Source organism: Pimephales promelas, chromosome 5 (genome assembly GCF_988280905.1).
Source record: "Pimephales promelas chromosome 5, fPimPro1.hap1.1, whole genome shotgun sequence".
Lineage (NCBI taxonomy): Eukaryota > Metazoa > Chordata > Actinopteri > Cypriniformes > Leuciscidae > Pimephales > Pimephales promelas.
In genome coordinates this window covers 12,056,406-12,073,460 of record NC_142773.1, presented here as the reverse complement: position 1 = coordinate 12,073,460, position 17,055 = coordinate 12,056,406, and the positions used below count along the sequence as shown (strand labels likewise).

At 38.9% G+C, this 17,055-nt stretch overlaps 2 protein-coding genes and 1 pseudogene across 3 annotated transcripts; 2 read left to right on the top strand and 1 right to left on the bottom strand.

Annotated features, from left to right (window-relative positions):
- On the top strand, positions 1 to 2,995 carry LOC120461395 (serine/threonine-protein kinase pim-3-like; annotated as a pseudogene). The gene is made up of 8 exons (XR_016168611.1): positions 1 to 204; positions 299 to 598; positions 1,000 to 1,254; positions 1,430 to 1,524; positions 1,658 to 1,708; positions 1,930 to 2,314; positions 2,400 to 2,579; positions 2,861 to 2,995. The product of XR_016168611.1 is annotated as a serine/threonine-protein kinase pim-3-like (transcript).
- Positions 2,996 to 3,943: 948 nt separating this feature from the next.
- On the top strand, positions 3,944 to 11,111 carry il20rb (interleukin 20 receptor subunit beta). Its single transcript, XM_039649532.2, has 7 exons — positions 3,944 to 4,217; positions 5,274 to 5,397; positions 7,544 to 7,731; positions 7,826 to 7,950; positions 8,906 to 9,053; positions 9,202 to 9,350; positions 10,922 to 11,111. Exons 1-7 carry the CDS (start codon positions 4,160 to 4,162, stop codon positions 11,021 to 11,023), a joined length of 894 nt encoding a protein of 297 aa, XP_039505466.2. The 5' UTR covers positions 3,944 to 4,159; the 3' UTR covers positions 11,024 to 11,111.
- Positions 11,112 to 13,032: 1,921 nt separating this feature from the next.
- Positions 13,033 to 15,194, bottom strand: LOC148981395 (uncharacterized). Its single transcript, XM_089131715.1, has 7 exons — positions 15,011 to 15,194; positions 14,813 to 14,918; positions 14,330 to 14,626; positions 14,114 to 14,244; positions 13,793 to 14,004; positions 13,453 to 13,612; positions 13,033 to 13,260 (listed from the first exon to the last, which is right to left on the bottom strand). Exons 1-7 carry the CDS (start codon positions 15,192 to 15,194, stop codon positions 13,115 to 13,117), a joined length of 1,236 nt encoding a protein of 411 aa, XP_088987841.1. The 3' UTR covers positions 13,033 to 13,114.
- Positions 15,195 to 17,055: the final 1,861 nt, after the last annotated feature.

Here is a 17,055-nt window from a genome sequence, read left to right as displayed (position 1 = left end):
ATGACCGCGGTGAGGATACGCAGCCAGACCCGACCCAGACACAGATCCAGGAGCTTCATGGACATTTAACACAGTCTTCGTCTTCTGAGTTGTCCGTTTCTGTGTCCACAGGTCCGGCTCACTGGAGGAAGGAGGGGCAGAGCGGCACCCAGAGGAGCCCAGATGATGGACGTCCGTCCACTTCGTCGAAACACTCTCGCAGAGGTCAGAATAGGCTTTGACCAATTCTTACATATAAATATTATTTAAAAAATCATAACAAAAAAATAAAGTTTTTGATTTCTGATATTTTCCACAGACTCATCTTCATCTTTGTCCCTCTCTGAGGACAATGTGGAGAGGAGGTTCTGCAGAGAGTCGTTGAGGCTGAGCAGCAGAGGCTCGTACAGTGTGGTGTGGAGGTGGAGTGGTGATGTTTCGGAGAGCCAAAGCGAACAGGACAGTGGCAGCAGCTGCGGTTTGTCCAGGTCCGACAGCTGGGAAGGGTGGCTGTGCCCTCCGCTGCCGGGTCAAGTTGCTGAAGAGCCATCAGAGACTTCAAGAGGCCGAACTGCTCGGAGTGCCATGGAGTCTTCTCCTGTGAACAAGAGCTCAACAGGTGAGACTGAAATAAGGCTGGCCAGTGTGAAGTGTATAGAAAGAGATTTTGCAATTTCCAGTTTTTAGCATTTTAATGTCTGGTGATTTTTACATTTTTGCTTAGAAATATTTCAGAGCATTAAGAAAACATGTTCTCAAACTGCAAAATTATCAAATATAATCTTCCTTTAACCAACAAAAACCATTGCAGTTGAATAAAATGGCCGTCGTGCCGACTGAGTCATGAAAGTTGTGAAATGCTATCTTGGGACATTTATGCAGGCTTTTAGCAGAAGGGTAGCTTGGAAATATTTCCATTACTTAGGATTTGTAACATTACAGATAAGAATTTAACAGTAAAATGTAAGTTATGTCATGATATCATTCATTTGACATCAGAGATGTTTCTCTTCATTTCAGGAAAGCCTACAAGGAAGAGGAAAAGATTTGGTCGTTTCCTCCACTGACTATGGAAGGCTATGAAGGGTTCTTTCTGCTGCCGTTGCCACAGTTGTGCTGTGGATGTTGTCGAGCCTTTTGTCCCTCCAGCAGATCTGGAGCCAGAGCCAGAGCCTGATCCAACATCACCACGTGATCCTGATCCAACATCACCACCTGATCCTGATCCAACGTCACCACCTGATACTGATCTCTCCGGTGTCGAGCCAAATAATGGTAAATGGCCAGTCCTTATTTCTCTAAATTATTTTAAACGGTATTGCCTTCTTGTGTTAAGAGAATATTCATATTATTTTCACCATATTATTATTGTTTTCTCGACACAACCGGGACTGATATTTTTTTCAAATAAAACAATCTCTCATACTGTATATTTCTGTTTGTTTTTCAGAGTCCTTTGAGTCTCTTTATGAAGCGGGAGCGATGATTGGATGCGGAACGTTTGGCAGTGTGTACAGGGGAACACGCAAACTTGATGGCAAAAGGGTAAGTCTTCCCGAATTGTACAAACATTTTGCTTTTGTGCGCATCAAAACACATTCAGAACAATGTGCAGATGGTACTTAGTGCAAGGTCAGGTGCTTGAAAACTGTTACTGAAACTGTTTTTTATTTTGCAGGTTGCCATCAAGCGGATGCGCAAGTGTGACAATTTTCATTATCTTGACATTGTAAGTCGGGCAAAACCTGAATATGTATTTAGTTGTTTAAGTGCAGATTGCTGTGTAGTTAATACACACATAGGAAGCATTATGTGTAAATGTGATTGACAAATAAGCCTAGAGCCACAACAGAAAAAACGTTGAGCTCTTTTGAGGCTCTTTTGAACGTATCTAAAAAGAAAAGTGAGATGTTTCACCCAGCTAACCTTCTGTCTACTGCTTTTCTCTAGCCTGGGCATCCCGAACCTCTCATTACAGAAGTGGCGCTGCTGTTAATGATGAGGCGAGAACCCATAAGCCCCTACGTCATACAGCTGTACGAGTGGTTTGAACACCCTCGCAAATTCTCTCTCATCATGGAGTTCCCCGAACCCTGCGAGAGCTTGAAGGACTTCATCACTCGCCGTGATCCTGATGTGTGTGAAACAATAGCACGGGTCTTCACGCAACAGGCTGTTCTGGCAGTTCAACACTGCATCGAGCATGGCGTTTTTCACAACGACGTTCATGCGCAGAATTTCCTGCTGAAGAGAAACTCGTTAGACCTCAAGCTGATAGACTTTGGCTGCGGTCAGCTATTCAGCAGCGAGGGCTACGAGAGCGACATATACCTTGGTGAGCATTTTGGGAGTGTGGAAACCTGAATGTAGTGTCGCTTTAAGAAAAAAAGCTCAACAATGTGCAAATGTCTCGTTTACAGGAAGAAATGATCACTGCCCACCTGAAGTCTTCACAGAGCCCAGATTCCACGCCGTCCCAGCAAATGTCTGGGCTCTGGGAGTGATGCTGTACGAGATGCTCAACGGATCTTGTCCTTTTCAGAGTAGAACGGAAGTCATCGAAGCCAAAGTTACATTTCCCAATTCCAACTTATCCAGGGGTGAGTGAATAATACAGTATGTACATGTTGAATATGAGCGATGTCTAAGTTGGGGAAGACGTGAGGCACGAAAGAGGTCTCTGCAAGGTTTTTTTTTGAAATGATGCTTTATTTTGTCATTATTTCCGCTCAATGCCACTAGTGTCGCAGAAACAACATACTTTACTTTTAAAGTAAAGATTAAGGAACATTTTACATTATATTAGTCAGGTTTAGATGCTGTTCTCATAGATTCCAAGTCACATGACTAACCAGCTCTCTCCTTGTTAACATTTGTACAGAATGCAGTGATCTGATTAGGCAGTGTCTAGCCCGGGATCCAGCGAAACGGCCCACGTTAGAGCAGATGTCCCAACATACATGGATTAGAAACGATCTACTGTAGGAGTTCAGGAGATTCACTCGATCATGATTGATGATTTCAGGTGTGAGGAAGTGTAACAGACAGAGTAGGATTATTATCACTTGTCTTCAACTCTGGATCGTTTGTTGTAAGATTTTCACGTTTGTGTTCTTGTTATAGTCAAGTCACCTTCATTTATATAGCGCTTTGTACAATGCAGATTTTTTCAATGCGGTTTTACGGTAGACGGGAAAATAAGAGAATCAGTGCAAATAGAATTCAATTCTGTTGTAGCTATAACAGCTCTTAAAATATCAGTCATGAGTTGACTTGTTCATATAATCTGTGTATTGGATAGGAAAGAACACACTTGCTGTCCTTGGTGGAGTGCTTGAGCTGGAGACTCGACCCGAATCCTGAAGTCCAACCCCAACCTGACAGGAACTCAAGCCGCCACAGCAGAGGGATCAGAGCCAATCAATTGTTTTGTTTTTTTTTTTTGTTTTTTTTTTGTTTTTTTATGTAAAGTGCTTTGACACACTACTTTTAAATGCACTATATAAAATTATTATTTTATGAATTCAATTTTTAGACATGTTTTTGATTAACCCTTATAGGAAAAATAAAACAGAAAACATAGAACTGGGTTAAAACAAACACACACACACACACACACACACACACACACACACACAAACACACACACACACACACACACACACACATATATATATATATATATATATATATATAACTTTATTCTAGAGCTTTCTAGATTTGTTATTACCACTATAGCCACTTTGGAACCATTGTTAAATGCGCTATATAAATGTAGATGACTTGACTTGATTTTACAATTTAAAGGCCGGATTAACACACCTCCTCCCACAAAGGGACTCTCCTTGCGTTTAACATAGTTTCATTTAGTTTCATAAATCTCATTCAACCGTAATTTTCGAACGGGTCCTACAGGTTTATTCCTGAGCGTGAGGTATCTCGCCCAACGAGTCATGCTGTTCGTTGTTCCTTTCGTTTCTCAAGTGTCTCGAGTTTCTCCTTTAGGCTTGTTTACAGGCGCAGATAACATGAAGACTCCTCTAACACCATTATTCTCAGGGACCGTTTTCCTTGAAAAGGGACAGTGTGAAAACCCAGGACTCTTTTGGGTTGTTGCCAAGGAAGAGTGATCCAGGGCTTGACCAGGGCTGGGATCCACCGAGACGGAGAACAGGAGGTTATGAGCAGCAGTTTAATCAAGAGCCTGTTTCCACTGCTTCTGCACTTGACAATTACCTGTACGTATATAACCTCTCAGTAACTGCACATCATGGTAGTGGGATAGGCTAAGTATAGTTTTATGTTTTGAAAAAAAAAGAAAAAAGAAAAAAACGGTCAAGGGTCTTATTTCTTTTAGGGGAATAGAAACCTCTTGTTCCATTGTATAAAATTAAGTTTGGCATTTTAAACCTGGCCTTATAGCAGTGGTGTAAAGTATTGGAGTAAATGTAATTAGTTATTGTATAGGCCTACTTTGATGTTAAGCATCTTTTGGGTTCTTTGTAGTATAGTAAAATTATATGAACTCTACTCCAATATATTTGTGATAAGTAATGTTCTAAATAACTCATTACATTTTTGCATGGTATACACAGCATGTCTCTCTTAGCCTATACAAAAGAAGCAATACTGTCCATCTGCTGGGAGGGTATTAGGGACTATATCTTGAAGGTACTCTGATTGCACTATATCTTTTGGGTTTTGCCCGTCCTCACCCAAACTTGTCAGCAAGGCAAATGTGAGCGCATTAGCTGGTAGTTGTGAATCACAGGCATTTCATATGTGATATGAGGACACGGCTGCAGCTGGTCATCCAGAACGTCCAGTGCAATGCTTTGACTTACTGAAACATTATTTTATTTATCCATTATAGTGAAATACCTTTTTGAGGATATTGGTTTACTAATGCCCACTTGACCTCAACTGAGACTTGAGTGTCTGAGATGTTTCAGAGGTTCTTGTGTCGACATTGATTAATTGCGATTTTATCCTCTTTTATGCACTGCTGCTACGACCCGCCTTATTAGAGGCATTAGCGTGTATAGTTATTCCATTATGTAATTTAATTTGGCATTACAGTATTTATGGTCCTGAACAGGTTTATGCAATGAATTGAAGGTTTAAAATTCTCAAAATGCTTTTAACCGATGCAAGGGGAGTGAATGAATGTTGCTTGAGGCTCTGAACACTCTGTTCAATATGTGTGAATTTTTTAACAAGTACAGAAAAATCATCACCAAGATCCGGTTTCTTCCAAATGTTTGTCAAATGTTAATATTGTTCATTCATTTCAGATCCAAGTACACTACCGACACCTCTTAACACCTCAATGCATTCGGTAAACATGAAGCACATTCTGAAATGGAGTCCCTTGCAGGCGTCCTGCTCCACTGTCAACTACTCTGTGCAATTTCAAGGGTATGCATATTTCTCAATGTTATTTTTATTGCTAATGAATACTTTTTAGAAATGCATTGTGTACAGTATGTCAACATTTTATGTTATGATACGCAATAAATATCACACGAAAACAATGAAATCATCACATGACCAGTATGGCCACAAACTGCCCAGTAATGTACAGTATTTCTTTGCTTACTGAGCCATTGGTGACTGACCTGTCCTTCAAAAAGACTGGAATGCTCATTTATGCATGTGTGCATTAAAAGATCAAATTCTGAGTTTCTAAATTCAGCAGTAACTGTAAGATGTAAGGTATTTTCATCTTTTTAACACTTAAATATGACGTCATATTTATTTATAGTGCTTTAACAGTATCGATTGTTTCAAAGAAGCTTCACAGAAATAAAAAGGAATCTATTTCTATTACTTGTAGAACTGTCTTTATAAGCTGAAGTAAAACCTAAACAGTGTTTGTCTTTATAAAAAAAATATCTAAACAAAATATAAAAATACTGGTTATAAAATGATTAATATTTGAAGCAAAATATCAAAACGTTATAATACTTCAACTTATCAAATCTCAACAGGGCAGTCCTGTATTAGTGGGAAATTACACAGGCTGTTTGTATGCAGTTCAAGCAATAGATGTAAAAGAATAACTTGTCCTCTTCTGAGCTATTCAAGTTAAAATCATGCAACAGAGCAGATTGAGCACAAAGAATGTCAAACTGGGCTGGAAAATAGTTATTTTCTCTTCGGTGCATACGACAACAAAATCAGAACTAACGGTCAAAAAGCAGTCATATACCGAAGTGAGTTACATTGTTCCTATGCAATTTCTTGTTTGTTTTTTTTTCCAAAGGAACTAAATCGTGAGATCAGCCTTCTGTTGCCTCATAAATCATGTGAGGTCAGCCCTCTGTTGCTTCAGATAGGGGGACTTCCAGGGTTGATATTATTTTCCATACGTTTTTCCGTCCTTTACGGCCTTTGCGCTTCGGGCCCCTTTACAAAGTGTGTGTGTAGCTATGTATCTGTAAGAGTATTTTGTAGGGTCATAATCAGTGTTGGGAGTAACGCATTACAAAAGTAATACATTACAGTAACATATTACTTTTTGCTGTAACGCAGTAGTGTAAGGCATTACTAATCAATTTTCAGTAATATTTTACTCGTTACATGTTCAGTGAGGCTTGTAATACAGTACTAATACACTAGTAATACAGTTGTATTACAGTGTAATGTCTGCTTTTACTTCTTAAAGGCAACAGACTATGTGAAAGTTTTAAAGCAGTCTTTTAGTGCCAGTTCAGAGCGGTCGCGTCTGTAACATTGTTTTTTCCTCATAAATGCGAACATGAAAACTAAAATAAAATAAATATTTTAAGTTCTATGGAGACTGCAGAGCCAACCCTTCCTCATCCGATTTGCGCAGTGTAATTAACAGAATTACAAAAAATATATTTTGCCTCCTATTTTTTGTCACGCATGAATGTGTGTCTTTTCCCTAATATTAAAAATAAAACATAGACTGATATTTGTCTAATGTCTGGAGTCCTTTAAGGAAGTAGCCTATATACGTTTCAATACATGTATTTTCTGAGACTTTTTATTTCAAGTTTTGACTGCAAATGTCATGTCCATGATGCTGGACTTCCCCAATTTTAAATAATTTATCCTCAACTAGTTTTGTGGTGTAGGTCTACGTATTTTATAATGTTAACTTCAAATAATACTAATAGCCTAATTTAAAGATAAGGCAGCATTGGATATGGACGGTAAGGAGAATAACGCTGGAGTTGGAAGAGGTGTGTCGCGATTCTGTAGGTTCGTGGATGTGGCGAATCGCGATTTCGGTTTCATATTGCATATCGTTACAGCCCCAAAGTTAAGTTCTACTTAGTTATTTTGGTGAAAGTAACTCAAAAGTAATACATGAGTAATGTAACGCATTACAATTCTGAGACAGTAATATTGTAAGGTAATGAATTACTTTTAAATAACAGTAACAAGTAATACCTAATGTATTACAGTTTGAAAGTAACTTGTACAACACTGGTCATAATATCTTTCAAAATTCAATGAATTCCCTGTAGGTTAGAAGAATAAAAGTAGTGTACATTGTATCATTAATATTACTCATCTCTGATTCTCAATGTAGGGAGTATGAGTTCTACAAACTTAATGGAACATGGATGAATGCATATGACTGCCAAGAGATCAGTGAACACAGATGTGATCTCACACATGACCTGGCCTCCAACTCTGACTACAGCATCCGCATAAACACAAACTGCGATGGACAAAAGTCATGGACACAACTACCAGCGACTTTCAACAGGAGAGACAGTTGAGCATTATTGCCTATAAAGTTATTTTTACAGAAACAAAATTGTCTGAAATGAATCAATGGGGTCACATGCCCATTTGTGGTCTTTTATAGCAGTGTTGCTGCCTCCGAAAATGACCGTGAACGTGGAGCGGGATCCCATCCAGGTGGACTTCAGTACAACACTTTCTGATATGACCGTCAACCTTAAAGTCTGGAAGGAGGGGGACGAACAGAACGTGAGAATATTTTCATACTTTTATCCACTACATGTAACGTGATATTTGTTATTAGCTCTTTGTTTACACTTAATGTCTGGCTTTGCTAATGAATGACTAAGGGTGGATGGTAGGGATGTAACAATATATATATATCGCAATACAAAAATGCGTCAATGTGTATCATGGATAGTGACATGTCTTGTCTATGGACAACTGTGTGAGACCAAAATCACGTTTACAGAGTTTTAGTGTCAGTACTATAATGTATAATAATGCAATGGGGGAATGTTTGTCCTCTATTATTTGGGGATATCAGCACCATGTCCCCAATATTTGGGGATATCAGCACCAAGTCCAAGCCTATTCATTTACACCCACATTGTAATATCAAATTTAGCATTTTAATCAACAGTGCATTTATGTCAACCTTTTACCATATGCATGGATTATCGTAGAGATATCGTATCGTGAGTTCAGTATCGTGATATTTATCAAATCGTGACATGAGGGTATCGTTACACCCCTAGTAGACGGCATATTTCAAGTGTCACTATGTTGCTCAGAGATCCAACAGTTCCTACATTGGCTTTAATTGCAACTTTTTTTTTTTGGAAGGGGGGGGGGGGGGGCACTTAATTATTCACTTCTGGCTGCAATGCTATCAGCTTAAATATTAACACAGTGTAATTGCCCATGCTAATATTCATAACAACAGCATGATTCTGACTGTGATATTGCTTAAGCATAACATGTGTTGCCAGCAATGATACATCTTTCCAGTGGTCAAAAAAAAAAAAAAAAAAGCTGTGAAATATGGCCTGTGAAAAGTACAACCTACTGAACAGACTGTACATCTAACACTCTTGTCTTCATTTGTGAAAAATAAAATGAAAGTAAGTATAAAGTAGGCTAAATCAATCAGGCCGTTTGTCCTGACTCAGGTCTATTGTGACCTTGATGGATGTCATTGCAGACCTTAAACTATGCGATCAGAGCACATCCCTATCATGTTTCCATTGCCGGGCTTCGAGGGCGAGAGAAGATGTGCTTCAGGGCAGAAGCAGTGGTGGAAGCCATTAACAAGATCTGCAGCATTGACGCGCAGTGCGTCACCATTCCTGGTGAGTGATCAGTGATCAAGGAAATGGTAGATAGATGTATGTAATTACATGTCTACAGAATAATGCATTTGGAAGAAACTATGAAGATAATTGACAAGATAGTAAATGTACTATGCTTGTTCAAATTGACCCGTGATTTCCTTTCTAGAGCTGACATCTGACTTTGTGAAGCCGTCGATAGTAAGCGTCGCTGTGGTAGTTGCAGTCGCCATGGCCTTTATTCTGGGATGGTCGGCAACACATTTTGGTCCACAGATCAAAGAGATTTGCCACAGGGAGCCCATTCCCAGTGTACTGGTGAGTGTATGTTTAATCTCATGATCAGTTGCTGTCCAGCAGTGCTGTGTAAGTTTCTCTAGAAAAAGTAATTTAGTTAGAGTAACCCCTATTTTGTTTAGGGGGAAACTATTTAAAGAGCCCCTATCATAGCATTTGAAATGTTCCTATTTTTGTTTTGGGAGTTCCCAAAAACAGTTTAACGTGCATGAAAGGATAAAAAACACTTTATTTGTCTTATAATACGCATTTATTTTTACCCGATTTGCTCAACGACTCCCAATTTTGATTCGACGATTCATTTTCCCAAACACCTCATTTGAGTGACGCGAATCTGCGGCGATTGGTCAAATGACCCAGTCAGTTGTGGAAATGGAACATCTCTAAATGGAACACCCATAACCAGGATTATAGCTTGTCAAGTGTTGAAAATTGTATATAGTGTTTGAACAAACGTGTCAGAAAAAGTGCACTTTCCACACTGTCCCTTACTCACGTCTCCGTCAAGAGCGAGCTTTCCCAGCGAAACTCACATTGCGGCGGCTTTTGTGGGGCAGTGCTTATTATATAGAGCGAAGTCATATTTGGCTAAGTCGTTTAGGAGGTAATTGCCATTTTTCAGTGAATGTCTGGTGAATATCAAAAACAAAACTAACTTTACCCCGCTTAGAAGCTGCGCGGTGTTACACAACACACATAACACAATAAAACTATATTGTGCATGCTACAGAAAACATAACAGCAAACATTATTAATAATACTTACAGATTGTGATTCGTCGGAGGACAAACCTGATCCATATACACTGGGTACTGAGCCCTCCTTCAGGAACAACCGGCTTACATATCCACATTTGAATTCATTTATGTTTTTGAATGATTCGTCATTAAAATGATGAGAACACAAGGTTCGGGATATACTGTTGTGGTATCGTTGCAAATATGAACTCTAACCACTGATTCTTCACATGCTCGTCCCTGGACAATGAAAACAAGTGGCTGAACTGTCTTTGCAATGTAGAACACAGCGTCTTCTCGACATGATGCTATTCAGCTGAAGTTTTTGAATGTGTTCTATCTAGACTAGACTTCAAGTTTACACTCCCGTCTGCGTGCGCAGTTGTTGGGAGCGGCCAATGAGCTAATGTTTTGTATCTACGTCACGACGAAACAGCTAATGACTCGTTTCAAAAACAATTCATTTCATAGACTCAGAGTCGACTCTCACTTTTGAAAGACAATAACTTTATATACGGTGCACTTTAAGATATAAATCTTTGCAGGATGTTTTCATTCCCTTATAGCTGTATTCCACATCATATGAACAGTCATTATCAAAAATCCATGATAGTTGCTCTTTAAATGACAGTAATTCTATTATTTGTTAACTACCCAACAATGCTGCCCAGACATCTGAATGAGATCATCTTTATTTCCTATAGAAACCACTTTGTTTTCTTTTACAGAGCACAGTTGAAGTAGTCTATATCTGACTCAGTTCAAATAGAACAAAGAAAACACACCAACCACTATTTTTAGAAGTGATGACTTACAGTATTAGAAAGAATGACCACTTGTTTTTGTTTCCTCCAGCTTGATGACTGGCCCACCAGCACACCCATCCTTTGTACGGATGTTTCACTGGAGCCCACAGATCTCCTGGTGCCAAGAGTGCAGGTGGAGGGAGCAGTTTGAGCGAGCGAGGTTGAGCACAGAACCAGTAGCGGCCTTTGCTATGTTTCACCTTTTTCACTTAAAACGGGCCTCTGAACAGAAGGGTCTCCTCTTCCACTTGAAAAAGAGCCTCAGACTTGCGAAGGCCGCCTCTTCACAGGACATGAGTTGAAACTTCTGACTGAATTACTGAAAAGTGCCTGAAGCACTGATGTCATGTGCAGTTGGACTGCAGTTACTAACAGCTCAACCTTCTTAATGAAGAAAGAAGAAATGACAAGAGAGATGTTTTGGGCTGCGCATTGAAATGATTCAGATCGCCTCTTCCCAGATAGCAAATTGCCTTTGGGCCGGATCTGGCTAAATTTCGGGTCAGATTTTGGCCCACATACCGCATGGAATTACGGCCCAAGGTTGGGCCAAGTGCTGTTTGCAGAAGGTCAACCAGATCAATGCCAGAAGCAGACCAAAACTGGCCCAGAGCTTTACAATGTACCCAGATTTTATCCAGAACTGGCCCAAAACAACGCCGTAATCCCCAGATGTCAGCCAGACAAGAGCCAAACTGCCACCACCTTTACCCCAGAACTCAACCACAACTTATCCAAAAGCTCCAGAAAACAGCCATAACTGGGCTAATATTATACCAGAAATGATCCCTGTGTAATACTTATATATTGTGCAAGGAATAATAAAAAAATGACACTACATAAATGCAAAGTACAATATTTTATTGAGAGGTGAAGAAAATCTCAGCCAGATAAAAGGAAAAATACAAACAATAGGAAAGACAAGATAAACCAATAGTATGGCAAAACAAAAGCAACAAATAGTCGCAATACAAGAATAATACAAAGACAGAGCAGTAAATTAAAATGTTACAAAAAATAATGCAATTATTAGGGGTGGGGGAAAATTCGAATCTTAGATGCATAGCGATGCGGACGATTCTGAATCAATTCACAAGTCAAATCCATTTTCCCAAAACATAAAAAATTATATATAAAATATAATATTGTCGGAACGCGAAAGACAGAACTCAGAAGCGTGGAAGTAAGTGCAGTGGCGCGCCTAAAACACCCTCCGCGTTAGTTTAAAAGCTGACGTGTGGAAATATTTTGGCTCCTGAAGTTGAAGGGGAAAAGGAGCTGGACAAAAGCCACACTAGTTGTAAGCTTTGCAGAATAAAACTACAATATTTTGGAAACATGACAAATATGAGAAGCCATGACATGTTTCCACCCAGAGGTATGCTTACTGCAAGTATGCTGCTAGTTCAGGCATACATTTATTTTCCTGTTGGTTCTTTGCAATGTTAATAAAATATATTGTGCATTAATTCTTTATGGGTCATTACTTTGTACCTTTAAAGCAAAGTATTTATCGTCACACACACACACACTTTTAAAAGATTAAAATAAATCGCAGCCCTCTGAATCGTATTCGCATCAAATCGTGAGTGCGAGATTCCCACCCCTAGCAATTATGTGATTATACAAAAAATTTTTTTTTAAAAAGTATGTGTAATACTTAAACAGTAAAATACAGAAAGAAAGAAAAAAAAAAGAATACGGTGGCCGAGAGATCTCAAAGCATTGAAACAGAAGAAAACATGCAAACAGAAATAAACACCAGCAAATTAAGAAAACATCTCCATCAGTTTGACAACACACATGCTGCGAATACTCAACGCTACCAAATACAAAAAAAAACCCTGCAAACGGACTTCAACGTCCTGCAACAAAAGAAAACATGCAAATAAGAAAAACACCAGCAAGTTAAGAAAACATCAGCTTCACAACACTGCAAATACAAATGCAACCAATAAATAATAATAACTAAAAAAAACAAACAAAAAAAACACCACAGTTGATTAGATAATTGTGTTATGCTTTTGTAGCACTTTTCTGTATTTGGTTGCGTTTTGCGTATTTGCAGCACATGTGCTGTCAAACTGATGATGTTTTCTTAATTTGCTTGTGTTTTCTATTTGCAAGTGTTTTCTCCTATTGCAGCGCGTTGAGCCCTCGGCCACCATACTAAAAAGCAACAGAAATCAAGCAAAAAAAATTTCAATTGATAAAAACAATAAAGCAAGTGATGAAAAAAAAATTAAAATGTGTGATTAACATTTTGCAAAGGTGTCCTCCTTTTTCTGCCACCATCGCGGTCTCCAGCTAGATGAAACCACCTTTTAATAACTTTTTCGACCTCCAGCTCAGATGTATGTGCACACATAGGATTTCTTCTTACAGCCTCTAGAATAGGAGCATACAAATACAGAGTTAAAAAATATACTTTTAAAATAAAATGAACAATAGAGACATAAAGCATTAATGTATTTTGTATTACAAGACACCATGCACTGGTCAAAGAATTAAAACTTTCAAAATTCATGAGGGAATAGTCATGAATTTCCAGATAGACTTAGACAATAAAAATGCACTTACCAATCACAATGTTTTTAAGCTGCAAGCTTTGGAAACGTGTCTTTCCATGTACACCTCTCCAGTTGACCACTTTGGCAAAGTCATTTTTTATTGCGTGTCTCATAATCCGCCAGACCGTGTCCTTAACATCCACTCCACCCAGCAATCCTAGTTCAAGTACCTGAAATATTTTTAAAACATGCCATCACTATTACAGTAAGTCAAAACAAAACTTTTTTGTTGTTGCTAGATGTTTCATGTTTTAGATTAATCACACACCATTTAATTATAACAGTGATTACAACCAGAATTTGTAAGTGATAACAGTATGCAACTGTGCGTTACTGACAGTGTTACCTACCACTTTTTGTCTCGTTACTGGACAGGATCGAAGATCACTTTCCAGGGAAGTTAACGACCTTAAGTCTTCAATTGGAAACCACTTTGGACCTTGGTTCTGTGCCTCTGTGATCTCCCGAATATTGTTTGCTTTGAGATCTTGCACTATCCTTATAATGTTCCTCTGCTGCTCCATAAGAATTTCCTGCTTCGATATTACGTCATGTAGAAGTGCTAAAACATTAAACACGGGTATTGAAAGGTTTACCACACCACCACTGATATGACATTGGCCTTATGCTAACAGTGAATATATGATAGAAAAAACAAAAAGAAATCTTACATCTTATTAAGCGGTCATCGCTTGAGAGGCTTTTCCTCTGTGGTCTAGGTGTTTCGAGATTCCGCGGTGAATGTATCGACTGTTCGGGAGACTGTAAAGTTGTATATTGTTGCCACATCACATCAAAAGTTGTATATACTTTGCCACGTTTCTTGTGATTTTCTAGCAGAACTTACTTGCCATGGCTGCTGTGAAGTCTGGTGAAGTGGTAGAGATGGTTCAGACAAGTCAATTGCTTGCCGTAATGCTGGCCCAAGAGTTATTTCATGCCTTTCAGGGGCAGGACTTATTTCCAACAAGGATGGTCTTGAAGTTTCTTTGAACTGCGTTACATCTGGAGACTTTTGGTGCCATACAGGGTTTTGTCTTTGAGGACTTGGTTGTAGCTCATAAGAAGCCGAAAAACTAATGTTGGATAGTGGATGTATTTGTGGGGCTTGTGGCAAATTGTTTTTTATGGGTGCAGTAGTCTCCTCATCAGTGTCATATTCATCCATTTGGCGCCAGTTTCGTCTTTAAGAAAGGTGACATTTTTTAATGATTAGCATACTAAATTTGATTAAGAAAATGTTCATGTAAAGACACTATTCAGTGTCAAATTCCCTTTTTGCAGTTCAAAAAGAAATGTGCATGTTAATTTGTTAAACTGCACAAAGATAGAAGTTACAAAAAAGAATTACAAAATAAATGCAATCTTACTTTATTTTCCGTTTTGGTGGCCTCAGGGAGTCAGGCTCAGCCTCTGACTGGAGATCGGTCTGTTGTTCAGCAAGCGGCAGTTTCCGACGTGCTTCACTATAATTTTCTATGAAAAACAGAATTCACACATCATAACAAAAAGTTGTTTACCATTTAAACTTTTTAACTGAATGTATTGTATAGAAAAAGGATACATACTTGCAGTATACAGAATTTTAACTTTGTATGCAGACCAAGACTCGTGGGGTTGCTCCAAACACTTGGTTGCCCTTTGAATTCCTTTACCCTTGTAAGGAGGCCATACACACACACCATTTTCCACCCAGATTGCCGGCACAACCTCCACTTCGTCAGAGTCAACAAAACTGACAATGTGGTACATTATTACTGCAAGCAAAATATAAACATGGATAAGTTAGAGGTAAAGGTAAATACAGATATTCAATGACAAATCTTAAGTGTCATACCTTCTTGTGTAGATGTGTCCAAGTGTAGTGTAGATGTGTCCACAAAAGAGTAGCACAATTGTTGGAAAATGGGACAAATGAAAGTTTTTGATTTCATGCTGTATGCACAGCGAGGTAACAGTGTGGAACTCTTTCACGAGTTCACACTTACATACAATTAAAGGGAATAAAGTATAATGCGTATTTGCCGTGCTGTCCGGGGGGAGGGCTCCGATCTCGTAATTCGGCCCAAACCCAGAGTACTCCCCCTGTATGTAAAGTGGTTTAGGACTAGAAGAGTGGAGAAATGAGGTGAGACTGCTGAGTCTATATACACGTTTTAATCATGATTGCTGAGTGCTCTCCAACCGTGTACGTGCTTCTCCCGAACTTTGTTAATAAAACATTTTAAAACCTTAAACATTTATTGACATCTCTGTTTTTATGTTTTGTAATGTGTTAATGATTTTTTTTTGCTCATACATGAACCACTGTATTAGCCTGGCTGCGCCCTCCTACGCACTTCCGCTCAATTTCATTTTACTTCAGTACTACGTCTGGGACCGCTCCATATCCTTAGGTTTCCAGAAATCAATTTTTTGTAGGACCAATCAGCGAATAGAGGGAGTGGCTAAGAACGATGACGTTGATGTAGTGCGTCAGTTAGAGTGCAGTAATGGCAGCGGAGAAAGACGTGAGAAAAGCCAGTCGGTCCGTTGTTGGAAAAGAAACTGCCGAATATACAGAATTTAAAGCCGGATTGTTATCATCTCACCTCTTGTTGCACAACGGAGGACCAAGTGAAGGAGGCAGAAAGGTTGGAAGTTTGTGCTGGGCAGCTTGTGCACAATGACCGTGACATTTTGGACTTTAGCCTGGTGTTCGCGGTGTTCGGAAGCCCCGAGTCCTGGCTGCTAAACTATTGTTGAAGATCCGCTCAGGAGTCATGTCAGTCGCTCAGATTCCCAACAGTAAATTTACTGATTCTTGTGATGAACATTTTGAGCCCCTTTGTGTACTCGTGCAGGAGGTTGGTGTGTCAGTTTTACATGTTGTAAATCATACAAATTGGTTGTGATTAAAAAAAAAAAATTGTCATAAATAAAAATTTGAAAACCCATACTTTGGAGACTATATTTGATTTTCAGTTTTAGATGTCAATGGTTAATTTGTTTTAATAAAAAAAAACAACTAAATGCCATATAAAAATGTACAAACACATACTTTGAAGACCATAATTAAGGTAATTAAGAAACAAAAATACGTAATATGAAAAATTGTTGTTTATTACACATCTGCAGATAGAGACAAGACTGATCATTCACTGTAGCTGCTACAGCATTTGCGGCAGATCAGAAACGACCACAGCGGCGTATTTGTAATGATTAGACACAGCTTCGACCATTGACTGAATAATCACTGTCCTTCATGTCAAATATACATTTCGAATTAATAATTGTTCCTAGATTAACAAAACCTGCAGCTCTCGTTGACTGAAATCCTATTGTAAATTTAATCCTCTGATCATTCGGAGATCGGACTTGTTTCTTTTACTGTCTATGGTTGTTTCCAGCCGTTTCGGCGCATGACATACGTCACTCACGACCACACATTAGCGATTGGCTATGGCAGATCGTGAGTGACTCTGGGCAGATCCAATAGATTTGAACTTTAATAGTGAACCCGCCTACAAGGAAGGAAACGTTTCTCAATTGAGGGAGGCCAGACACTATGTACAAATGAAATGTACTAGAGTCTGGTTGAACCAGGCTACAACTGTATGACCTGATCTGCCAT